General features: G+C 42.8%; 2 protein-coding genes across 4 annotated transcripts in view; one reads left to right on the top strand and one right to left on the bottom strand.

The window, feature by feature from the left end:
* LOC115413174 (uncharacterized) overlaps window positions 1-11,370 on the top strand; it is a 15,256-nt gene extending 3,886 nt beyond the window's left edge. For both annotated transcript variants that reach the window (XM_030125919.1, XM_030125920.1), the window contains 5 exons: window positions 1,030-1,236; window positions 1,488-1,706; window positions 5,247-5,378; window positions 7,475-7,681; window positions 7,994-11,370. In XM_030125919.1, coding sequence (XP_029981779.1) covers window positions 1,030-1,236; window positions 1,488-1,706; window positions 5,247-5,378; window positions 7,475-7,681; window positions 7,994-8,289 — 1,061 coding nt within the window. In that variant the 3' untranslated portion in view covers window positions 8,290-11,370. The remainder of the gene's footprint in view (window positions 1-1,029; window positions 1,237-1,487; window positions 1,707-5,246; window positions 5,379-7,474; window positions 7,682-7,993) is intronic.
* A 9,860-nt stretch (window positions 11,371-21,230) lies between these two features.
* The window catches only part of LOC115414402 (gamma-aminobutyric acid receptor subunit beta-1-like), a 46,737-nt gene continuing 41,582 nt past the window's right edge, over window positions 21,231-26,385 (bottom strand). Inside the window, exons 6-8 of one of the 2 annotated variants that reach the window (XM_030127734.1) lie at window positions 23,974-24,227; window positions 21,366-21,698; window positions 21,231-21,317 (exon numbers count right to left, since the gene is read on the bottom strand). In XM_030127734.1, the coding sequence (XP_029983594.1) occupies window positions 21,309-21,317; window positions 21,366-21,698; window positions 23,974-24,227 (596 nt within the window). In that variant the 3' untranslated portion in view covers window positions 21,231-21,308. Of the gene's footprint in view, window positions 21,699-23,973; window positions 24,228-26,385 lie in introns of both variants that reach the window. The other variant, XM_030127733.1, reaches the window with a different exon arrangement.

Below are 26,385 nucleotides of genomic sequence, written 5' to 3'. Positions count from 1 at the left end.
GGTGGAAAGTCTAGGACAGGATCACTGACCTGGATATGAACTGAGGAACGGTCCATGAACACTCCATTCTGATCAGAACACCTGGAGAAGGTCGTATGAAATGGTCCATAAGTCGTTCACACAGTGTTTGTAGTTGTTCGTAACAGCGTGTTTTTTCTGAGGCTTTAATGAAAGGGTTAGATGAGTGACTGATGTGTGTTTAAAAACTGGTTTTTAGTTTACCAGCCAACAGGCCGTCAGCCATTGTGTTCATGCGGCGTCCGTTGGCGTCGGTGTCTGTTACAAAAATTTCAATCGTCTTCTCCGAAACTACAATTCCAATTGACTTCAAACTTGGTATACAGCTTCTTTATGATGATGTCAACAAAACTTAGTGAAATTATTTGTATCCAGATCTGATTCTGGATTTGGTGCGACTTTGAAAAATGTTCCCATTCTAACAGATAGAAAGTGGATTGATCCAATAAATAAGTATCAATGATATCAAGTGTGAATTTGAATTTATTACAGATCTGATTGGAATATGAGCAAAACATGGACTATTTCTGTAATATAATAAATACACAGAACTGGGTGAGAATAAATGGATCTGGGTACATTTCCCAATGCTTTCAATGTGGCCGATAAGCTGCAGGGCCATTGGTCCGATTTTTAGATTTCCTCTGAGTGGATAATTACAACAGTTCACTACTGAGCTGTAACACACTGGAAATCTGCTGCAGACAACGTACAAGATAAAATGTGCAATTGTTCAACTACTCATTATATTGTGAGTGAAAAGGAAGAAAAACATAATCATTGCACATAATTTTTTAAAATGAAAATATTAAATAGATCCATTTAAAGCAGCAAATGTAAGAGTTTGTTTGAACGTTCAGTTTGTCCAATGTGTGTGTGTTCATTCAACAGTAAATGTCCCTGAAATCCTGATGATTACTTTGTATCGTCACTGAGACGAAGTGAGAAGATTAAATCTATTCATGTTAGCACAAAGAAAATCCATCCAGTGGCTGAAATGTGTGATTTCAGGGACATGTTCGGAGGTGAAGGTCTACACTGTGGTCACCGGTAAAACCCATGGAGCTGACAGAGACATACTGGAGCAGGTCACCAGTCTGCAGAGTCTCAAAGTGGACAAGGTCTCAAACCCTCAGGACTGTGATGTGGGCATCATCTTCTGTCCAATCGTGTCTCGTATGGGATCAGATGTGGAAGCAGCGATGAGGAGGATCCCAGGTAAACATCTGTGGAGGATTACTGTGGACTACAGGTTCTGGGATGAGGACGGGGTAGTTTGGATTTACTCAGGTGGTAAAACCAGTCCAGAAACTGGATCTGATTCTGCATTCACGTCTGTGGTTGTGTCGAGTGGATGGTAGAGTAGGGGAAGGGGTTTGGGTTATGGTCAGGTGGTGGGGGTGGTGGGGGTCTGTCATGTCCAGGACACCCTACCCTGATCTAACCCTGGACTCTGTTGTCTCTTTCAGAGTGTTTGGGACAGAAGCCTGTGATTCTAGTGTTGATGCATCACCTCAGAAAAGAAGACCATGTGACTGAAGAAACTGATTGGTCGCATTTGTACCCAAACGTCAAGAAAGAAATTCACATTCTCTTCCATGAGACCATGAACGGATTACTGAGGTGTAAAAGAAACGATGAGGCCATTCAAAAACTACGTGACCAGTGTAAACGTTACGTTAAAAGAGGTAAATATGCCCCGCCCTCTGGTAATCAGAAAAACTCAGGGAACTGTAATGTAATGTAATGTAATGTAATGTAATGTAATGTAATGTAATCGATGTTGTATAATAACCCAGTAAAAGAGGAAATACCTTTCAAAATAAAACCACTGCAACATCACAAACAGACTCAACTTAGGGAATTTTCAACAAATGATCAACTGTAGAATAATGTGACATCTGACATCTTCAGTTTAGTCTGAGTTTAAACACAACGACTTCAGTTTAGTCAGTGAATCAGTTTCAGCTTCTGTAAATGAAGCTGCTCATGTTCTGACCTGGACCACACACACTTCTCATCTGTCAGCCATCTCAGGATTGGTTTTCCATGTTATCATTACTATAAAGCTCTTCATGATCCTGGTTCGACTGTTTCATCTTTACCTTTGACCTTTAAACCCTCTGACTGTCCAGACAAGACTTTTTAATGACCCCTAAAGGCAGAACCAAAACCTATTGTCACCACACGACTCAAAGTAAAGAGACGACAACAGGTTATTACTGAAAGACTTCATGTATTTTCAGAAATTGTAATAAAATCAGTGTAATGTGTTGTTTTCAGTAGGTCAGTGGGTTAGAGTATGGAACCAACTGTACATATTCACTAAAGTCCATCTGGACTGAATGTTCAGAGTATTTCATAGAACTGAGATCCTGTATAATCCCATTGGATCCACCAGTAACTTCAGTTCAGTCCCTTTGTCCAGTAGGTGTTTGTCCAGTAGCTGTTTGTCCAGTAGCTGTTTGTCCAGTAGCTGTTTGTCCAGTAGGTGTTTGTCCAGTAGGTGTTTCCTGCTGTGCTCAGGACTTGGATGGACAGGTCTGTGTTTCAGCTCCACAAACTCCAGGTGGTTCTGCCTAAAGGCGTCCATACACTGTGTGATTTTAGACCATTCACTGGTGCTTCTCTTTGTGGATGGGTCCAGATGTTCCTCTGATGGTGTGTGGTTCTTGGTGCAGTGGACATGGGCTAAGGAGAAGACATGAACACCTCACCACCACCTCACCACCAGCAATCGTGTGTTCACAAGGAAAACGCGGCTGGTTGAAATCCTGCTGGCTCCTCCTGAGGGTATGGCACTGTCAAAGCACTGCCACGAGCCCATGGGCCTCAGATTCTCACACTGTGCATGCACCAATACAATAATATCCAGCTACTGTAAGCTAATGCTAAGCTAACAGTAGCTGTCTATTGTCCTAGTGCAGTTTATCTGTTGCATCTTCCCTCTAGTTCCCTTTGCTGTAGGACTGACAGCCCATACTGTCCACGTCTGGACAAACAACTCCTGCACCAAACATGTGGTCGTCTTTTCTTCTGTTTTGATTCCTCACAGATAATGGCACATGTTACCAAAGCAGCTCGTTGGTTTGTGTTTAGCACTACCATTTGGTGACTCACACCAATACACAATCGTCTACGCACATACGGATTCCTTGGTATTTTAACGTTGTATTTCAAGATACAACACTGGAACGTGTGGTGCGTCCTCTGGTGTATGGTCCTACAGTGTGGTGCGTCCTCTGGTGTATGGTCCTACAGTGTGGTGCATCCTCTGGTGTATGGTCCTACAGTGTGGTGCATCCTCTGGTGTATGGTCCTACAGTGTGGTGCATCCTCTGGTGTATGGTCCTACAGTGTGGTGCATCCTCTGGTGTATGGTCCTACAGTGTGGTGCGTCCTCTGGTGTATGGTCCTACAGTGTGGTGCGTCCTCTGGTGTATGGTCCTACAGTGTGGTGCGTCCTCTGGTGTATGGTCCTACAGTGTGATGCGTCCCCTGGTGTATGGTCCTACAGTGTGGTGCATCCTCTGGTGTATGGTCCTACAGTGTGAGAACATGAATGGTGAGCCTGACTTTACCACTGATTCGCAGTTTGAGATGGAACTGGATGCAACGATCAAAATAATCACACAGTGTATGGATGCCTTAAACCAGGCATGCCCAAAGTCTGGCCTGGGGGCCAATCACGGCCCGTGGTCAGATTTTCTACGGCCCACAGCTTGGGTTTTAGAATGCATTATTTATGGCCCGCTTGGACTGTTGATCCGAGTACATGAATCATAAAAGGTTCAAATGCAGTTCCTCCTTTCACCTCATGGTGGCAGCACCACTCTAACTCTATCTGGCTCTGTGACTTTGCCGTGAACCCTTTTCACTAATTTCTAACCATGGCGCCTGTAAATAAAAAAACAAAAGTTGACAGTGAGGGCCGCCGCTTCCAGGAGAGATGGGAATTACAATTTTTTTTCACTGAAAATCGAGGCGATTGTGTTTGCCTAATTTGTCAACAGACTGTTGCCTTGTTTAAGGAATTCAATGTAAAGACACACTAGCAGACAAAACATGCTAACGCATACGACAAGCTAGCAGGGAGTGAGCGCTCCGAAAAAGTGAAGCAAATTCCAGCTGCTTTAAACTCACAACAGTGACTGTTCATGTGAACCTGAGTTCAGTGAACTCACCACCAGGGCAGGATACCAAGTTGCCAGGTTAGTTGCCTCTAACTGCTGGTGTGATGTACTTGTAGATGTGACACAAATATTACTTTCTGAATGATTTTGTGGAAGACAAGAGTAAGAGTCATATGTTTTCATCTGAAATGTTAACAGACTTTGTATTACTGAGTAATATATGAGTAATGATTACTCATATAAGTCATGTTTAAAATGAATGTGGGGTTAAGATTTTTATCAACTTCTTGGATGTTTCAGATACTCCACACAGTTTGTTCTATGTTATCTGACTCCAGATGTGAAAGGAAGGCAGAAATGTTTTATTTTATTTTATTTTTTTTTTAAAAATTTGTTCACACCTGAATGGCTCAGATTTGGTTACATTGCCATTTAAAAAAATTATATTGTGAAAATGAAAATAAAATTATTGCAGAACAACACATTTATATGTAATTTTTACTGTTTAAAAAACGTCCGAAGGGACCACTGGCCCCTGGCAATGTCCACATTATCAGATCTGGCCCTCTTTAAAAAAAGTTTGGACACCCCTGCCTTAAGCCTAACCCTAACCTTATGATAGTGACATCTTCTGTCACAAACACACACACACACACACACACACACACACACACACACATCATGTTGGCGGGTCTATCTCTGTGAGGATGTGGGCGGAGCTGCAGTGGGTGATGTGTGTGTTGACCTTTGACCTGCAGGTTGAGTTTGAACCAGACTCATCCATGTGAATAAACTCCACTGTTTCCTGACGCTTCTGAGTAAAAACTCTACGTGGACACATTCTCTGTTTTCTTATTTATTTGTGTTGAACAAACATCAGTGTGTTTTTATCCTAAATGAGTTTTTCTTCACTGGTTGTTTTCTGATCCTCAGTGTAAAAGCATGTGCTTCAGTGTTTCTGTGAAGCAGATGGGTGTGATGAGGCTGTTTGGCTGTACTGCTCCACAGTGCCCCCTGGTGGATGCAGCAGTCAGCTCAGCCTTTGCACAGCACTGGCTTCACTGCAGTTCAGGTTTTCACTTGTGTTTGTTTCAGAGTCGGAGATCAAGGAGCTGAAAAAGCAGTTATCCAGTTCTCCACCTGCTCCTGATGAGACCTACCACACAGGTGGGGGGTCAAAGCGCCTCTGTCCCACCCCCTCACATGGACCTGATGGACCCAGTCCAGGTGGAGTTCTCCCGTCTGCCTATCAGCTCATTTCATTTCATTCTGGTTTAACTGTAGAAAATGCTCCATATTCACTAAAATGTGTCCGACTTCATTACTGTGGTGGAACTGACTTCTTCCAAAACAAGAACACAAATCCTTCCCATCAGGCATTACAATAGCCCACAGATGGATGGATTTTTGGTGAATATGTAAAACACAGAATTTATGACCAGAAGGGATGATTCCACTGATGACCTTTGACATTTGAAAGCAGAAGGGACTCCATGGAATAATGACTGGAGTCAGGTCACATCTACTGAGCATATCCTCCTCCAAAATCGGACCTTTATTGGATGAAATAAACTGTGCATTATGACACACACCTGAGCTGCACCTTCTAGTCAGCTGTGAGTCCTGTGTTCAGTGGTGGACGGTGGATGAACTTTACAACTATTATAGGATCATATTAGACTACATGGATCTGTCCATGAGGACAATGCACAGGACACAACAGCAAAATACAATCTGCTCTGGACAGAGGACAACTGTGGAGCTGAGGACAAGTAAAGACATATTTAACTGAAATTCTATTTATGTAGTAGTGGTAGTAGTTGTAGTTAGGTTTACAAATATATATATATATATATATATATATATATATATATATATATATATATATATATATATATATATATATGTATGTATGTGTGTATTAGGCCTGTAATGGTACACGTACCAAACGGTTTCAGTACACACCTGTTCAGTTCGGTACGGTAAAAAAAAAAAAAGAAATCCCCCCCTCTGTGTTTTTGACAAATCGCACCCTGTACACACACACACACACACACACACACACACACACACACACACACACACACACACACACACATGTACACACAGTGGCCTAAACAGTTTATCTGTCCTAAAATAAATAATTAGGTTAATATATTTTTCAGTGTTGCTCTTCAGTTTGTTTCAGCAGAATACCAGTTTGCTCTCTTGTTAATGTTGCACTTGAAGTGGAATTTTTTTTTGTTATTTTTCTGCAGAATGTGAACTGACAGAACTGGGATTAGATTTGTGTTGTTTGTTCAAAACTCCCTTTCAGGGAAAAGTGCAAAACTAATGTTTAAAATACATTTAGTAATATTTATTTTCTATTTGATTTATAGCAGCAGAATTATATTATTCCTGTTTTTCTATATTCTATTGTGTTCAAAAATTGGTGGAAGAATGTTCAAAAATTCCTAAATGCATTAAAGACATTTTGAGGGGTTTTCTTTCTTCCTGTACTGAACCAAAAAAAAACCGAACTGTGGCTTTGAAAACCAAAAACGTACTGAACCGAAAATTTTGTGTACTGTTACAGGCCTTTTATATATATATATATATATATATATATATATATATATATATATATATATATATACACACACACACACACACACACACATGTCCTGTGTTGTTCCTCAGTTGTTCATATTCATTGCTTAGTGCGTCCTGTTAAAGGGGGTTTGGTTCTGCTTTGGTGGAAAGTCTAGGACAGGATCACTGACCTGGATATGAACTGAGGAACGGTCCATGAACACTCCATTCTGATCAGAACACCTGGAGAAGGTCGTATGAAATGGTCCATAAGTCGTTCACACAGTGTTTGTAGTTGTTCGTAGCGTTTGTGTCTGAGGCTTTAATGAAAGGGTTAGATGAGTGACTGATGCGTGTTTAAAAACCGGTTTTTAGATTTCCTTTGAGTGGATAATTACAACAGTTCACTACTGAGCTGTAACACACTGGAAATCTGCTGCAGACAACGTACAAGATAAAATGTGCAATTGTTCAACTACTCATTATATTGTGAATGAAAAGGAAGAAAAACATAATCATTGCACATAATTTTTTAAAATGAAAATATTAAATAGATCCATTTAAAGCAGCAAATGTAAGAGTTTGTTTGAACGTTCAGTTTGTCCAATGTGTGTGTGTTCATTCAACAGTAAATGTCCCTGAAATCCTGATGATTACTTTGTATCGTCACTGAGACGAAGTGAGAAGATTAAATCTATTCATGTTAGCACAAAGAAAATCCATCCAGTGGCTGAAATGTGTGATTTCAGGGACATGTTCGGAGGTGAAGGTCTACACTGTGGTCACCGGTAAAACCCATGGAGCTGACAGAGACATACTGGAGCAGGTCACCAGTCTGCAGAGTCTCAAAGTGGACATGGTCTCAAACCCTCAGGACTGTGATGTTGTCGTCATCTTCTGTCCAATCGTGTCTCGTGTGGGATCAGATGTGGAAGCAGCGATGAGGAGGATCCCAGGTAAACATCTGTGGAGGATTACTGTGGACTACAGGTTCTGGGATGAGGACGGGGTAGTTTGGATTTACTCAGGTGGTAAAACCAGTCCAGAAACTGGATCTGATTCTGCATTCACGTCTGTGGTTGTGTCAAGTAGATGAAAGGGTAGGGTGTGGGGTTTGAGTAGGGGAAGGGGCTTGGGTAGGGGTACAGGAAGGGGTTTTGGTTTGGGGTAGGGGTTTGGGTTATGGTCAGGTGGTGGGGGTGGTGGGGGTCTGTCATGTCCAGGACACCCTACCCTGATCTAACCCTGGACTCTGTTGTCTCTTTCAGAGTGTTTGGGACAGAAGCCTGTGATTCTAGTGTTGATGCATCACCTCAGAAAAGAAGACAACTCGATTGAAGAAACTGATTGGTCGCATTTGTACCCAAACGTCAAGAAAGAAATTCACATTCTCTTCCATGAGACCATGAACGGATTACTGAGGTGTAAAAGAAACGATGAGGCCATTCAAAAACTATATGACCAGTGTAAACGTTACGCTAAAAGGGGTAAACATCCCACACCCTCTGGTAATCAGAAAAACTCATTGATACAATCCATCTATAGCTATGTCAAAAGAAAGTAATCACAACATAAAGCTGAGGAACATGAGTGGATCTGTTCAACAAATGTAATCGATGTTGTATAATAACCCAGTGAAAGAGGAAATACCTTTCAAAATAAAACCACTGCAACATCACAAACAAACTCAACTTAGTGAATTTTCAACAAATAATCAACTGTAGAATAATGTGACATCTGACGACGGTCAGTTTTAGAATGAAGTCATTAAAGTCCACCTGTAGGGAATGATCACTGGTTTGGATTTCACAGATCCATACAATCCAACGGTTCTGTGGGTAACTTCAGTTTAGTCTGAGTTTAAACACAACGACTTCAGTTTAGTCTGAGATTAAACACGACTTCAGTTTAGTCTGAGTTTAAACGCGACTTCAGTTTAGTCTGAGTTTAAACACAACAACTTCAGTTTAGTCTGAGATTAAACACGACTTCAGTTTAGTCTGAGTTTAAACACAACAACTTCAGTTTAGTCTGAGATTAAACACGACTTCAGTTTAGTCTGAGTTTAAACGCGACTTCAGTTTAGTCTGAGTTTAAACGCGACGACGTCAGTTTAGTCTGAGATTAAACACGAGGACTTCTGTTTAGTCTGAGTTTAAACGCGACAACCTCAGTTTAGTCTGAAATTAAATGCGACGACTTCAGTTTTACTCTGAGTTTAAACGCGACGACTTCTGTTTAGTCTGAGTTTAAACACGACAACTTCAGTTTAGTCTGAGATTAAATGCGACGACTTCAGTTTAGTCTGAGTTTAAACGCGACGACTTCAGTTTTACTCTGAGTTTAAACGCGACGACTTCTGTTTAGTCTGAGTTTAAACACGACAACTTCAGTTTAGTCTGAGATTAAACGTGACGACTTCAGTTTAGTCTGAGTTTAAATGCGACGACTTCAGTTTAGTCTGAGTTTAAACACGACGACTTCAGTTTAGTCTGAGTTTAACAGCAGAAAGTAGTTGGTCATCTAGTCTTTAATCTCTTAAATGCACTCCTGTAGTTTAATTAGCTGTAGTTCAGTCAGCAGTAGTTTAGTTACCTGTAGTTTAGTTAAATGTAGTTTAATTGGCTGTAGTTAACTGTAGTTTGTTAGCTGTAGTTTAATTAGCTGTAGTTTAGTTAGCTGTAGTTTAATTAGCTGTACATGAATTAGCTGTAGTTTGATTAGCTGTAGTTTAGTTAGCGGTAGTTTAGTTAGCTGTAGTTTAGTTAAATGTAGTTTAATTGGCTTTAGTTAGCTGTAGTTTAGTTTGCTTTAGTTTGTTAGCTGTAGTTTAATTAGATGTAGTTTAGTTAGCTGTAGATGAATTATCTGTAGTTTTATTTACTGTAGTTTAGTTAGCAGTAGTTTAGTTAGCTGTAGTTTAATTGGCTGTAGTTAGCTGTAGTTTAGTTAGCTGTAGTCTGATTAGCTGTAGATTAATTAGCTGTGGCTTTATTAGCTGTAGTTTAATTAGCTGTAGTTCAATTAGCTGTAGTTTAGTTAGCTGTAGATTAGTGCGCTGTAGTTTAATTAGCTGTAGTTTAGTTAGCTGAAGTTTAATTAGCTGTGGCTTAGTTAGCTGTAGTTTAGTTTAGCTGTAGTTTAGTTAGCTGTTTTGTAATTAGCTGTAGTCTAGTTAGCTGTTATTTAGTTAGCTTTAGTGTAATTACCTGTAGTTTAGTTACCTGTAGCTTAATTAGTTTTAGTGTAAAATAGCTGTAGTTTTATTAGCTATTGTTTAGTTAGCTGTAGTTTTATTAGCTATTGTTTAGTTAGCTGTAGTTCTCTTAGCTGTAGTTTAGTTAGCTGTAGTTTAGTTAGCTGTAGTTTTATTAGCTGTAGTTTAGTTAGCTGTAGTTTTATTAGCTGTAGTTTAGTTAGCTGTAGTTTAGTTCGCTGTAGTTTAATTAGCTGTAGTTTAGTTAGCTGTAGTTGAATTAGCTGTAGTTTGGTTAGCTTTAGTGTAATTACCTGTCGTTTACTTAGCTGAAGTTTAATTAGCAGTGGTTTAGTTAGCTGTAGTTTAGTTTAGCTGTAGTTTACTGAGCTGAAGTTTAATTAGCTGTGGCTTAGTTAGCTGTAGTTTAATTACCTGTAGTTTAGTTACCTGTAGCTTAATTAGTTTTAGTGTAAAATAGCTGTAGTTTTATTAGCTATTGTTTAGTTAGCTGTAGTTTAGTTAGCTGTAGTTTTATTAGCTATTGTTTAGTTAGCTGTAGTTCTCTTAGCTGTAGTTTAGTTAGCTGTAGTTTAGTTAGCTGTAGTTTTATTAGCTGTAGTTTAGTTATCTGTAGTTTTATTAGCTGTAGTTTAGTTAGCTGTAGTTTTATTAGCTGTAGTTTAGTTAGCTGTAGTTCTCTTAGCTGTAGTTTAGTTAGCTTTAGTGTTACGCAGACCAAAGCTCATCACTGTGTAAGAAAACATAAAAGCTGAAGTTTCCTTTGCTCTCTGTGACAGTGGAACTTGCCAAAAGCCTTTAAAGCAAATTGAATTTGCTAACAAATTTAGCCAAACCCACTTGATCAACACAATCCTCCATACGTGACAATGGATAAGCACCTGGTTTTGTGACACTGTTCACTTTTCTGTAGTCTGTGTAAAACCTTGGAGTTCTGTCTGCCTTGTCCACCAACAAGCAAACTGAAGGTTCTGCTAACCCAGCACCAATGACATACTTTACCTGACTTTCCAAAACCTTACCTTTCTCTTCTGAGACTTGATAGAAACACTGATGAATTGGTTTGTGCCTCTCCTACCAGATGAGTGTGTGATGGGACATCACTAACAAACCTCCTAATAAGGGCAGATAATTCTGTGGACCTTCTACTGGGTAGGTGGTCCAGTAGAAGGTCCAGATTATTCAGTGTTTCTGAATTTTTCAGTCTGCCACACAACATACTTTCATCTGCTGAACAGACTTCATCATTCTCCACAACAGCAGAGAAATGAATTTCAATATGAATTTCAGATTTCCTGTCATACAGTGTTTTCATTTTAGTTTGTGCACAAACTACACTGAACAAAAATATAAATGCAACACATTTGTTTTTGCTTCCATTTTTCATGAGCTGAACTCAAAGATCTCAAACTTTTTCTCTGTCCACAAAAGGCCTGTTTCTCTCAGATATTGTTCATAAATGTGTCTAAATCTGTGTCAGTGAACACTTCTTCTTTGTCCTTTGCTGAGATAATCCATCCACCTCACAGCTGGGGCAGATCCAGATGCAGATGCAGGTGGGCCTTAGGCTGGCCACAATAAAAGGCCACTCTAAAATGTACACTTTAACTGTAGTGGCTGGTCCAGGGGGGTCAGATAAAACCAGTCAGTATTTGGTGTGGCCACCATTTTCCTCACACAGTCTTCTTCATGAATTCTGTGAAACCCCTTTGCAGACGGCTGATGGTCCAGAAATGAACATTCAGTTCACAGGCAGAAGCTCTGCTGGACGTTCCTGAAGTCACATGACCAGTGCATATTCCCTCCAAACTGGTGACATCTGTGGCATTGTGCTGTGTGAGGGTACTGCACATTTTAGAGTGGCCTTCCTTTTGTTGTGTCCAGCCTAAGGCCCTCCTGTGCAATAATCCTGCTGTCCAATCAGCATCTGGATCTGCCACAGCTGTGAGGAGGAGGGATTATCTCAGCAAAGGACAAGTGTTCACTAACACACATTTAGACAGATTTGTGAACAATATTTGAGAAAAATAAACCTTGTGTGAACACAGAAAAACTTTTAGATCTCTGAGTTCAGCTCATGAAAAATGGGAGCAAAAACAAAAGTGTTGCATTTATATTTTTATTCAGTGTAGATTTTCTTTAGCCATGTCCACAGCCAAAACCAAACAACGTTGAAAGCCCTGCACATAATCAACCCGGGACTGAGGAGGTCCAGACTGGACCCCAGAGTCATGGAGGACAGTCAGTGGGCTGTGAACTGAAGCCGGTGCTCTCCCCCTCTGGCAGCCAACAACCACAACAAACCCTCATCCCAGTCCTGATCCAGCTCCACACAATAACTGTGTAACAGGGACTTCAGGGTTTGGTGGACTCTTTCTACTGCACCTTGGTTCTGTGCAGGATATGCAGAAGCTTTGTGATGTTTCACCCTCAGCTGTTTAAGAATCTGTGAAAATAAAGTGGATGAAAAATTTGTACCTTGGTCACTCTGAATTATTTGAGGTATTCCAAAAACTGAACTGAACTGTGTTAAAGCTTGAACTACAGCCTTTTGCTGTTATTGTGCGAAGCGGATAAGCAGCTGGATACCTTGTCGTCTGACACGTCACTATAAGTAAATAACAGTTATCTGATTTGGAACACGGCAGTGATCCAACACAGTCAATGATCAGGTGTTCAAATGGTTGAGCTGCAGCTGGAGTCAGAGCTACAGGTGCTGGTTTAATGATCTGATTCAGTTTACCAGTTATCTGACATGTGTGACAGGATCTGATGGAGTTGGACACATCTGTTTTCATACGGGGCCAAAAAAATACTTAAGAACGTAATTATCAGTTTTATGAACCCCTAAAAGTCCTGACTGATTATGAGAAGTTTTAAGCACCTCCTCCCTCAATTTGGATGGAACAACAATCCATGCGTTTCCATGACAACTTTTATTCCTGGTTTAATCTGATTAAAGGTTGGATCCTATTTCAGATGTCCATGTAAACACCTTATTCCAGTTGAAAAAGAAAAGTTCAGATTAAATTTAAACCTGATTAAAGTCAGTGGTTTAATCCTCTTTTAACTGCGCTCTAAATTCTTCCTGGACATGTAAAGCCTTTATTCCGTTTGGACTTTATTCCTTCCATTCTGCACATGCTCAGTGTCTTGTCCTGTGGCGATGACGCACACATTCTGCGCTGGTGGAAGAATCTGCACTGCAGTCTAGTCTTCCCAAAGCGTTCCAGTGGAATATTCTGATGGGATCTACCAGCCTGGAAAACCCTGAAGGAACAGTTCAACACTGGCTTTGGATTCATTCATTTGTCCTGAACTAATGAGTTCCACAAGTGGGACAAACAGTTTGAACTGCAGCCCTAACGTTAGCTTAGCCTAGCTTAGCATAATGGCTTCATTCCTCTGCTCAGACGTAGCCAGGCTTTTAGAGGTGGTTTGTAGTATTTTAGGAGTGATTTGGGTCAGTTCAGTTCTCCCTAATCATTCCTTTAGTCCGCTGGGGTCAATATGATCACAAACTGAGGCTCAGATCATGGTCATGTGACTTACTGCAGGAAGAAAATCTGGGAAATAAAAACTAATGCAAAGCTAAAACGCTAAAGCAAAGCTAATTTAGCACATGCATCCCTTCAACAAAAAGATTTTCCAACTTCCGTCAACACAACAGTCCACAGATTGTATGAGTGCAGTAAGTCGCAGATCTGAAGAAATAATTAGAGAGAATCGGATTTGACAAAATCACTGACAAAAGACGACAAATCACCTTTAAAAAACTGGCTACATGTGACCATGGAAATGCAGTGACTATGGTAAGCTAAGCTAACAGAAGGGCTAAGCTAAGCTAACAGAAGGGCTAAGCTAAGCTAACAGAAGGGCTGTGAGAACAAGGCAACGTGAGCACTGCAGCACAAACCCTTCTGCTCACTGACCTACCTCATTAATACCTCATGTAAACCTTTATTCAGGTTTAACATTTCCATGGAAACAGAAGAGAAAATACTTTAGTTCCGAATTAACTTCTTCTGGAAAAATAAATCGGATTTAAAAAACGTCATGTAACCATACCCAATTTTGATCACAGGTTCACCAAAGAAACTGTCACCGTGGGGCGTCCATTTCCACACCAGCAGGTCTTCCATCAGTAACTAACCCTGAGCAGCACTGTTCCCTTCAGCAGCTGACAGCACCTGATCTACGAGTTCACAGAGAGTCGGATCAACACCATGTTCTGCGATCAGCTGACTACAGGAAACAGACAGAAGTGAGTCAGGGACAGAGGTAGTCCATTTGTCGTGGTGGTCCTCACACTGCTCTGCCTTAAACTGATTTTTACACAGTGTGAGTGACCACACATGTGGGGTACACGTCAGGTGTTTCCTGGAGCGTCTGATCAGGCACTTTATGGACAGATGGAAAAAACGTCACAACAGGGGAAAGAAAGAGTATCACCCACAGCTGGTTACCAGCCAGGCCCTTACCCAGAACAACATGTACTCCAGGAACAGGCAGAGCAGAGCAGGACACACCCCCATGACCACCTGACCTGTCCCCAACCCACAACGAAGGTGGAGTTTATGAACGGGAGCAGGAACCACCGTCAGTCCCATTCCTCAGACCTGAATGGAATCTCCAGTTTGTGTCCTGTCAGAAAATGGAAACACTGAAGCCACAGTAAAGGAATGAAATGCACCAGTGACAGGATTTACACAGCAGTCCAAACATCTGCGTCCACTAAAGACACATGACCATCTGAGATAAAAGCAGAAAAACCCGACTGCTGTGGACCACAAACATCCACAGACTGAACCTGTTACAGACGGGAGACACAGGAGTCAAACTGAGCAGGACACACATGAACCCACAGTTCTGTCAGGACTTCTGGAGCACTTTAGTGTCCCCACCAAGGACACAATTAAACCTACTCCCGTGTGTGTGTGTGTGTGTGTGTGTGTATGTGTATATATATATATATATATATATATATATATATATATATATATATATATATATATATATGTATATACAGGGTGGGGAAGCCAAATATACACTGAACATTTAGTTGTTTTTTTCTCAGCAGACACTACGTCAGTTGTTTTGAACCCAAACATATACTGATGTCATAATCATACCTAACACTATTATCCATACCTTTTCAGAAACTTTTGCCCATATGAGTAATCAGGAAAGCAAACGTCAAAGAGTGTGTGATTTGCTGAATGCACTCGTCACACCAAAGGAGATTTCAAAAATAGTTGGAGTGTCCATAAAGACTGTTTATAATGGAAAGAAGAGAATGACTATGAGCAAAACTATTACCAGAAAGTCTGGAAGATACTATTAAAGAAGAATGGGAGAAGTTGTCACCCCAATATTTGAGGAACACTTGCACAAGTTTCAGGAAGCGTGTGAAGGCAGTTATTGAGAAAGAAGGAGGACACATAGAATAAAAACATTTTCTATTATGGACATTTTCTTGTGGCAAATAAATTCTCATGACTTTCAATAAACTAATTGGTCATACACTGTCTTTCAATTCCTGCCTCAAAATATTGTACATTTTGCTTCCCCACCCTGTACATATATATATATATATATATATATATATATATATATATATATATATATATATATATATATATATATATATATATATATATATATATATATATATGTACCAGAGGTGTTTGTGTCAGACTGCAGTGGAAGCTCACCTTCTCCTAAAATGACTCCCATTAAATGCTCAAATCTGTTCAGTTGTTTTCATTTCATTGACTCCAAATGTGTTGGAACACGTTCATCTCTCAGACCAGTTGGTTCAGAATCAGTTTGATCCCAGATCAGTGGACTGGATGTTGTTCACTTCTCCTCCATTCCCGTGTCTGTGTTTGTTCATTCCATCTCTGCTCAGTGCATTTGTCCGTAGACGCTCAGCGTCCATGCACTTCAATGGGACTGAGTGGAACTGGTTTAAAACCACTACAAACTGGACCAGCACTGGACACATGACACCCTGTTGTCCCGCCCCCGGACGCTCAGTGTCTCTGGGGGTGAATGGAGCTGTGGGCGGAGCTTGACCGGGCCGGATGCTGAGCTTTCACGTGCTGATTAGAGGACGGGTCCAAAGGCTGAATGTGGTTTGATTGACAGCTGTTTTCAGATCTGCTCCTTCACTGACACAGTTCAGTTTAATACCGTCACACATTCTGCTGTGAAATCACACAAACCAAATGAACTGTTCATTTACTGACCTGAAAGAAAACACAACCACTGGACTAACTGGTTTACATTTAATATAATTTCAACATTTTCTTGTTTACTTGGTACTATAAGGTCACTGAGCATTTTCTGAAAAAGGAATGGAGGGATGAACTTCTGTTTAAAAAACAACAGTTTTTTTGACGTAAGAGCTTCCTCTGTCTGAAAGACGAGCAGCCGACACTGGTCCTGACTGGGTCTGTCATGTGGTTTCACTTCTGCTCTTGAACGGGGCTCGTTTTAATCCTTTTCACTGTTGTTTTTTCTGTTTAAGTCCAGGAAGACAGAAACAGTGACAGACAGGTGATGTCACTCAGTAGGTCCCACCTTCATGTCAGCTGTTCAGTTTGAAACCCTACAACCTGGACCCTTTCAGAACCTTAAGCGTGATGTTTTTGGACTGAATCCCACTCAAAAAGTTGTAATTTTTAACCCTTTCATGCACAGTGGTCACTCCAGTGCACAGCTATTCCAAAGCTGTTCTCTTCTATATTCATGGGTTTTGTTGTTTTCGTTGCACATCAGCCAACACAGTGGACGCTTGTACATTATCCCATACACTGACACCTATTGGTCAGTTAGGGGAAGTCCTTTTTTAAATTTATTTTTAAACAAGATGGCCAACAGGAAGTCCCATGAATATCTTCTATATCAGGACACAGCTCAACTTCAAAAAAATGTGCTAGCATCAAGTAAATTTAATATTTTGCATATTATCTCCATAAAGTGGGTAACAGATTGTATTAGAATATTTTAAAATGTGGCAAAACATCAGATTAGCAGTAGTTATCACACAGTATATCCTTATCTGATATTGGTTTGTTAAATACATATTTCTTTGCTTTAAAACTTAAATGCATGATGTCTAGCTGAGTGGACATTTTTGTACCTCCAATTTTTTCAATTACATTGTTTTTTTCTTGCATAAAGAGGAATAAAAACATAATATAATTCATAATCCATGCATGAAAGGGTTAATGTCATCAGAGGTTTTGTGACACTTTTTATATAAATGCAGAGACAGCTGAAGTAATAGAGTACTTTTGCATTTAAAGTCCATGTACTGGTGTAACTGTACTCAACTATAAGCACAAAGTAAATGCTGTGACACCAGACGGACAGCCCAACAGGTTTGTTCCACCAGTGTGGAGGTTAAAGGTGTGGGAGACTTTAGACACCAATTTTTCATCTAATCTGTCAAACCTCAGTCATAGGCTACACTGTAAAAAAAAACAAAAAACAAAGTAATATTCTGTCAGCAGGGGTGCAGAAAAAATACTGTTAAATAACGGAAAATAGCCATCTCATAAAACTACGGTAATTGTCCATAATTCAAATACAGTTTTTTTTTGCCCTAACTTTACACAAGATTTTGCTTTTTTTTAATGTTTAATAAAGAATATTATCACGTATTAAAACAATCCAATTGCCTATAAATATATATATAAATAATTTTCAGTGAGACTCAGTTGTCCAATCCACTGATAAAAACTGTATTTGGACAGTTTATCAGTGCTTATACATGTTATACATTTACAAAAATACATTTATTCAACATTTTTGTTGTGAAACCTCCTGTAATTACACAAGATATTTGTCAATGAACAAACAAGTCTGGTTCAACTGACAGAACTAATACTTCTGTTACTGTTAACTGTCAGTAATTTTATAATATAAATAATGTAAAGCGCTTTGGGTGTCTAGAAAGGCGCTATATAAATCCAATCCATTATTATCTTCGGAATTTTGTCGTGATGTGCAATGTGGGAAAGGGAAACGGAGGCTCACGCAGCCGCCTGGCAGCAGCAGCATTTCCACGTCATGTCTTTTGCAGCTGCCGCTGTCAGGTGGATGTGTGAGCCTTTGTTTCCCACAATGCACATCGCGACAAAATTCCAAAGATGCCCGAGTGACCTACTGGCTCTGAACATAAACACAGTTTGTTTGTGGTGGATGGAACTAAGAAACTGTTCACTGTAATGCAAGAGATTCAGGTGAGTACTGACAGACAGACAGATTCATGATACTGAGGATATGACTGAGGATGGACAGATCTGAGGAAAACTGGCCATGAATGTCTCCTGCACCTTTAAAGATGAACTGATGGTGACCAAAGGCTGTTGTGTCCTAAAAAAAAGTTTTAAACCATAAATTCATGACAGATTGTACAGTAGTGAACACATTTATGCATTACTTCTTGTTTTATCTTGTCGCAGTAAAAATTGCAGCTTGTATCTGAATGTCAGTAGCTGTAGTTTTGGTACTTGGATGGGTGGGTCAGGTTCAGTCTGTTTGATGATGCCCAAAAGTCCAACCGTCTGTAAAACCTCTGTTCAGAAGAAGAGAAAGAAACTCTGCAATCACACTGTCCCATGAATGAAGGACAGAGTGGAATGGACGAAGAAACAGGAAATGACACTTTTCATTGGAAAACCTGGAAATGAAAAGGAACCAGAAGCATCCCCAGTGTGGTCTGACAGGGGTCGGACACCACTGGACATCACTGGTCATCACTGGTCATCACTGGTCATTCTGTCTCTGGTTTCATATAAAAGATCCTTCCATCTGAGTGTTCACAGACTGTGGGGTATTGAACCTCTACCTTTCTTTAATGTGTCTTCTAACTTAAACAGATGATAGTTCTAAAGCGTACAGTATTCTGATTACAATACACAGCAGCTCAGTCCAGCCTCGCAAAGCTGTGGGTCTGTTTTACACAAATGAAGTCGAGTGAGTTAGTTTGAAAGTGCAGAAGCGGGAAATGCACATGCACTGGACACAGTCTGAACAGAAGCAGTCCAGCTGATGTCCTTGAACGTCCTGTCAACGTCCTGTCAACTCCATGATCTGAAACAAACTCATCATATGCTGCATTTCCACTACGTGGTACCGACTCGACTCGACTCGACTCGACTCGACTCGTCCTTTTTGAGTTTCCATTTTAAAAAAGGTCCCGGAATCTGGTACCTGGTACTAGTTTTTAGGTCTCACCTCTGCTGAGGTTCCAGGACTGGGGACCAGATACTAAAAGGTGACACTGTGTAAACACTGCAGACCACTGATTGGTCAGAGTCGTCTCTGTGCCCCGCCCTTTTACAAAAACAGATGCAGAAGTTTCCAGTAAATCTGTCGTAGGTGAATCCACATGAGGACAGTCTGTAAAACTACACCGTGGTTTGTCCAGGAGGTTCAGATGCAAACATTCAGCAGGAGTTTGACGACACAGTGTTGGGAATAACGGCGTTAAAAATAACGGCCTTACTAACGCCGCTATTGTTTTCCAGTAACAGGTAATCTAATGAATTACTATTTGAACGTTCCAACGCCGTTACCGTTACCGACAGTAAAATGTGGTGCGTTACTTTGCACTGATATCAAACAGCTGTTATCTGTCCTGACTCAGCCAGGCACCAGAGGTGTGACGTTCAAGACGTCCAGTCTTCTGAACGGCTCTGTTCAGTGATAAGAACTGATTCGTTTACGAACTGTTCTTCTATTCAAATCCCCCACAATGCCTTCATGTGTCACCTGTGTGTCCATGAGTCTGAGTTGACCACGCCCCCTTCACCTGAATGAGTAATGACGTCTATGAGTTTGAGTTGAACCAGCACAACACAGGCACCTGAACGCAGCTACATGTGCAGCTAATTTAGGGGAGGAGTTATCAGCTAACTTAGGGGAGGAGTTATCAGCTAACTTAGGGGAGGAGTTATCAGCTAACTTAGGGGAGGAGTTATCAGTGAGTCCAACTGACTGGACTGCAGACATTTACCGCTGGATCAGGGAGGAGGAGATATTGATGACTTCTTCTATAAATGCAGATCCCCTTATGTGGTGGAAAAGCCTGGCCCTGGTGGACCCCAGCCTGGCCCTGGTGGACCCCAGCCTGGCCCTGGTGGACCCCAGCCTTACCACAGTCATGGTGTAGAAGCTCTGTTTATTTGGAACATCAGTTCCATCTGAATAAGTATGTTCTAAGACAGGACTAATGTTATCAGACAGAAGTCGCTTCAAGACACAAACGTTCGATCACCTTTCTTCCTGAACTCAAATTTGCCAAAGGATCAAAAGGCACAGCAGTAGAACCCACAAAGGATGACACTGCTTCATTATTTCAGGGATAATGTCTTTAATTTTGTTCACACTCTAATAAATCTGTAGTTAATTGCAGTACCTGTCTGCTGTTCTACTCTGTAACTGACCCATGAAACACACTCAAACATCAGTTTTCTTTTACATATTTGAAGAAAAAGTGATGCAATAATTACTTTCTCTGGTAACTAATTACATTTCTGAAGGAGTAATTCTGTTACTAATTCAGTTACTTTTTTGGGTAAGTAACTAGTAACTATAACTAATTACTTTTTTAAAAAGTAGTTTGCCCAATACTGGACGAGACAACACGCCATGAGCGAGTTTATCAGCAACTCTGGGCAGACAACACGGAAGTAAGGCGCCGCATCGCTATGACAACCACGTACTGTAAAGTGGGTAGTATCCTGGGATGGAAACGGTCTGGAATAGGACCTGGTACCAGAGTGGAAACGGTCTGGAATAGGACCTGGTACCAGAGTGGAAATGGTCTGGAATAGGACCTGGTACCAGAGTGGAAACGGTCTGGAATAGGACCTGGTACCAGAGTGGAAACGGTCTGGAATAGGACCTGGTACCAGAGTGGAAACAGGCTGGAATAGGACCTGGTACCAGAGTGGAGTCGAGCCGGTTCCACGTGGTGGAAACGCGGCATTAGTCCCTTCAGCCATATTTCACATTCTAAAGAAATCCCAGCTGTGTTTGGTTTACATGCAAAGAGAAAAGTAAAAGATAAGAGAGAGTACGAAGAAGAGAAAACCAACTGAAGATCAGAGGACAAAGTCCATTTGGTTTGTGTCCACTCACAAATATTAGACTGTGTCCTAAATTCAGTGTCAGTTTTAGAGCGATTCAGTATGAATCCAGAAAAAACTGTAATAAATCAGAGCTCATATATATTCAACTGTATTTACAAAATAAATCTGTGCAGTTTTCCCTCATTTATGAATGAGCCCAAAGTCGACAGAACTGTCACTGTACAAGACTGAGTTAAGTTTCAAAAGACGATCCAGACTCTAGTGGACCTAATAAAGGCCGGACCCAGACTGTAGTGGACCCAGACTCTAGTGGACATAGTAAAGCCAGTAGACCAGGTTGAAGAAGGTGAATGTGATGGGGAAGACCACCCTGGACCACTTGTCGATGGCGTTGACGTCGGTCAGGTCTGGGATCTTGACTTTGAGCTGCGACGCCCTCCTCCTCAGACGGCTCTTCTTGTGTCCCGTCGGCCGGTCCACGGCCGGGCGTCCGTACAGGTCTCGGCCGGTCAGGGGTTTGCGGTACTGTATGCTGGCGCTGTCGTAGGAGAACATGGTGGCTCTGGGGTCACTGAGCGCGCCCATCAGGTCCGCTCCGGCCATGTCACTGGTCAGGTTGGTCAGCAGGATGTTTCCATGAGTGTCCACCTACAGGGACGGAACAGGACAGGACAGGTCAGAGGACAATTAAAATGAACAAAGCACCACCCTGACCCTGACCCCTGACCCCTGACCCTGACCCCTGACTCTGACCCTGATGAAACTAGTTCCAAACTTAAACGGACCTCGGAAGTCCAGTTCTGTGCTGGTTATGAATAAGCTTTCTCGGATCTGCTTATTCGGAACCAGCTCCGTTTAAGGATTGTGGAACTAGTTTCGTTTACAGAACTCAGAACGAAGCCGTGCTCCGACCTCCAAGCCCCGCTTCGCCCACATCAAGCCCTCCAAGCCTGGCTCCTGTGGGGCTGGGAGGGGCTCTACACCGCGTTGAACCAGGGGACCAAGCCGCTCCTCCACGGACCTCAGATCTAGTCCTGAGTAATGATCTCCTTCCGGTCTGAGCCAAAAAGTAATCCACATGTGCACTCTTCTGCTGTTTATATTTTCTTTAATGCTGGTGAATGTCATTTTATTTTACATCATGAACACCAACTCCAACTCCCACATCGCTGTGTTGTGTCCTGCAGGAAGCCGGTCTACAGTCTTCTAACGCTGGCTCCTGTCGGGCTGCAGACCGCAGTATGGACCTCCAAGCTCCAGGCTTTTCTTCAGCTACCAGTTACGTTGAACTGAAACGGACCTTGGAAGTTCAGTTCTATGCTGGCTCCGAAAAAGCTTTCTCGGATCTGCTTATTGAGAACCACTTTCTGTGTAAGGATCTTGGATTCAGCACAATGGACAGCGCACGATTCATTCCTTATATCACATCATATAATTTTTTTCCCCTTAACTTTAAACATGTCATACAGTTTTATAATCATACCGTTCAAGGAAGATAGATAGATAGATTCTTGGAACTGGATCCGCGCCCCTGGTCACAGTGGTTTACTGCACCGCTCTGCAAGACGCAGAAGGCAGCGTTCAGGGCCTGTAGGACGGCTTCCTGCAGGGCACGATGAGGCGATGTGGGAGCTGGAGTTAACGTTAAGGAAGTCATGAATGACATTCACCAGCATTAAAGAAAATATAAACAGCAGAAGAGTGCACATGTGGATTACTTTTTGGCTCAGACCGGAAGGAGATCGTTACTTGGGACCAGATCTGAGGTCCGTGGAGGAGCGGCTTGGTCTCCTGGTTCACCACAGTGTAGAACCCCTCCCAGCCTCACAGGAGCCGGGCTTGGAGGGCTTGATGCGGGAAAAGTGGGGCTTGGAGGTCGGAGCACGGCTTGGTTCTGAGTTCTATAAACGAAACTAGTTCCACGATCCTTCAACGGAGCTGGTTCTGAGATCCTTAAACGGACCTGGATCCGCAAATGGAACCAGTTCCATTTTCAGTTCTCAGAACCGGTTCCGTTTACAGAACCAACTTCACACTCCCACCACGGGAGGGTAGTTCTGATGGAAGGTGTGAAAGAACCGCAGGTGCAGTGGGATCTGATCAGTCAGTCCACATCTGGAGCTGGTCTGGATGGCCTACGTATGCAGGCTGATCACACATGTTTCCTGGGGTGGTGGTCTAATGCCCCATTTCCACTACGTGGTATCGGCTCGGCTCGACTCGACTCGGCTCGGCCTTTTTTTGCATTTCCATTACGAAAAATGACCTGGAATCTGGTACCCGGTACTACTTTTTTGGTATCACCTCTGCCACGGTTCCAGGACTGGGGACCAGATACGAAAAGGTGACGTATAAACACTGTAGACCACTGATTGGTCAGACAGTTTTCACTGTGACCCGCCGTTTGACAAACAACAGATGCAGAAGTGGACAGTAAATACAGTGGTACATTAATTCACATAACAGCCCAAAACTACACCAGGGTCGGTCCAGGAGATTCAGTCTTTGATGGCCGAAATAAAAATTCAGACGAGACAACATGCAACGAGCAAGTTTATCAGCAACTCTCTGAACAGACGACGCGGAAGTAATGCGCCGCATCCAGGTACTGTAAAGTCTGTAGTATCTTGTAATGGAAATGCTCTCCAGGAATACCGAGCCGAGCCGAGTCGAGTCAAGCTGGTTCCACGTAGTGGAAACGTGGCATTAAGGACTGAATATTCAGTCCACGTCCTCTGCATGAGCCAAAGTCACCACGATGGACTCACATCAGTGTCCTCATATTCATAAGTGTCTAACTATGTCCACTGTGGGTCCATCAGTCTGTGGACATATTTATAGTAGTATTAGTATTTATCCTAATCCTAAATCTGACCCACCGTTCATCCGTTCCCACATGTGGAATAAATGCTGGTGTTTTCACCTGGACTTTGTTTCCCTCCAGTCTGCTCTTGTTCTGGTTGTTGGCCTTCGCTGCCTTTTCTGCCACTTTCTTCTGCAGGTGCGGACCTCGACCGAAGAAAATGTAGTTTACGAAGGCGTACTCCAGCAGAGCCAGGAAGACGAAGACGAAACAGCCCATCAGGTAAATGTCTATGGCCTTCACATAAGGAATCTTAGGCAGAGTCTCCCTCAGGTGGGTGTTGATGGTAGTCATGGTCAGTACAGTGGTTATACCTGCAGACAGTGAGGGGGGGGGTGGTAGTCATGGTCAGTACAGTGGTTATACCTGCAGACAGTGGGGGGGGGGGGGGGGGTGGTAGTCATGGTCAGTACAGTGGTTATACCTGCAGACAGTGGGGGGGGGGGTGGTAGTCATGGTCAGTACAGTGGTTATACCTGCAGACAGTGGGGGGGGGGGGTGGTAGTCATGGTCAGTACAGTGGTTATACCTGCAGACAGTGAGGGGGGGGGGGGGGGGTAGTCATGGTCAGTACAGTGGTTATACCTGCAGACAGTGAGGGGGGTGGGGGGGGGTAGTCATGGTCAGTACAGTGGTTATACCTGCAGACAGTGAGGGGGGGGTAGTCATGGTCAGTACAGTGGTTATACCTGCAGACAGTGAGGGGGGGGGGGGGGGGGGGTAGTCATGGTCAGTACAGTGGTTATACCTGCAGACAGGGGGGGGGGGGGGGGGTGGTAGTCATGGTCAGTACCGTGGTTATACCTGCAGACAGTGAGGGGGGGGGGGGGTAGTCATGGTCAGTACAGTGGTTATACCTGCAGACAGTGGGGGGGGGGTAGTCATGGTCAGTATGTTTATGTTTATGTTTATGTTTACGCATTTGGCAGACGCTTTTTCCAAAGCGACTTACAGGGGAAAACCAATTAAATCACTCAATCAATCAAATTTTATTTATATAGCGCCAGATCACAAGAAAGTTATCTCTTGACATTTTATATATAGAGTTGGTCAAAACCAGACTCTAAGCCAATTTACAGAAACCCAACAGAATCCTCCAGGAGCAAACACTTGTGACTGGTGACAGTGGCGAGGAAAAACTTCCCTTTAACAGCAGAAACCTGGAGCAGACCCAGACTCCTGGAGAATGGCCGTCTGCCTTGACCAGTTGGGGTTAAAGAGAGAGAGTAGAGAAGGGGAAAAAGAGAGAGCGATAGAGATAGGGACTGGGGGAGAGGGGGAGAAGGGGGGAGTAGGGGGAGACACATGGAGGCGGTTGAGGATAAGTGAGTGGTGATGATGAGGGCAGGGAAGAGGCCGGACCACCGCAGCAGCTCCAGAGATAATCGTGAAAGAATCTGTGGTTGTCCTGGGAAAAACCTTATTAGAATATTTAAAATGGAATGTTTGAAAGTGCTAGGACAGGAGGTGCTCTCGGAAGAGCTGGGTCTTCAGGAGCTTCTTGAAGATAGGCAGGGATGACTCTGTTCTTGTAGCACTTGGTAGAGCGTTCCACCAACGTGGAACGACCCATGAAAAGAGCCTGGATTGTCTTGTACAAGGTCTGGGGACCACCAGACTACGTTCCCCAGACGAGCGGAGTGGTCGTGGGGCGACATAAGCTTTTATTAGTGCACCTAAGTAGACAGGAGCAGACCCACGGAGAATTTTGTAGGCTAGGATTAAAGATTTGAATTTGATGCGGGCAGCTATGGGTAGCCAGTGTAACTCAATGAGTAAGGGGGTGACATGTGCCCTTTTAGGCTGATTGAAGACCAGACGCGCTGCTGCATTCTGGACCATCTGGACCATCTGTAGTGGTTTGTACCAGTACAGTGGTTATACCTGCAGACAGTGGGGGGGGGTAGTCATGGTCAGTACAGTGGTTATACCTGCAGACAGTGGGGGGGGGGGTAGTCATGGTCAGTACAGTGGTTATACCTGCAGACAGTGAGGGGGGGGGGGGGGTAGTCATGGTCAGTACAGTGGTTATACCTGCAGACAGTGGGGGGGGGGGGTAGTCATGGTCAGTACAGTGGTTATACCTGCAGACAGTGGGGGGGGGGGGGGTAGTCATGGTCAGTACAGTGGTTATACCTGCAGACAGTCGGGGGGGGGGGTAGTCATGGTCAGTACAGTGGTTATACCTGCAGACAGTGGGGGGGGGGGGGGGGGGTGGTAGTCATGGTCAGTACAGTGGTTATACCTGCAGACAGTGGGGGGGGGGGGGGGGTAGTCATGGTCAGTACAGTGGTTATACCTGCAGACAGTGGGGGGGGGGGGTAGTCATGGTCAGTACAGTGGTTATACCTGCAGACAGTGAGGGGGGGGTGGTAGTCATGGTCAGTACAGTGGTTATACCTGCAGACAGTGGGGGGGGGGTAGTCATGGTCAGTACAGTGGTTATACCTGCAGACAGTGGGGGGGGGGGGT

This window comes from Sphaeramia orbicularis, chromosome 22, assembly GCF_902148855.1.
Source record: "Sphaeramia orbicularis chromosome 22, fSphaOr1.1, whole genome shotgun sequence".
NCBI lineage: Eukaryota > Metazoa > Chordata > Actinopteri > Kurtiformes > Apogonidae > Sphaeramia > Sphaeramia orbicularis.
This window is presented reverse-complemented; position numbering and strand designations above follow the sequence as displayed.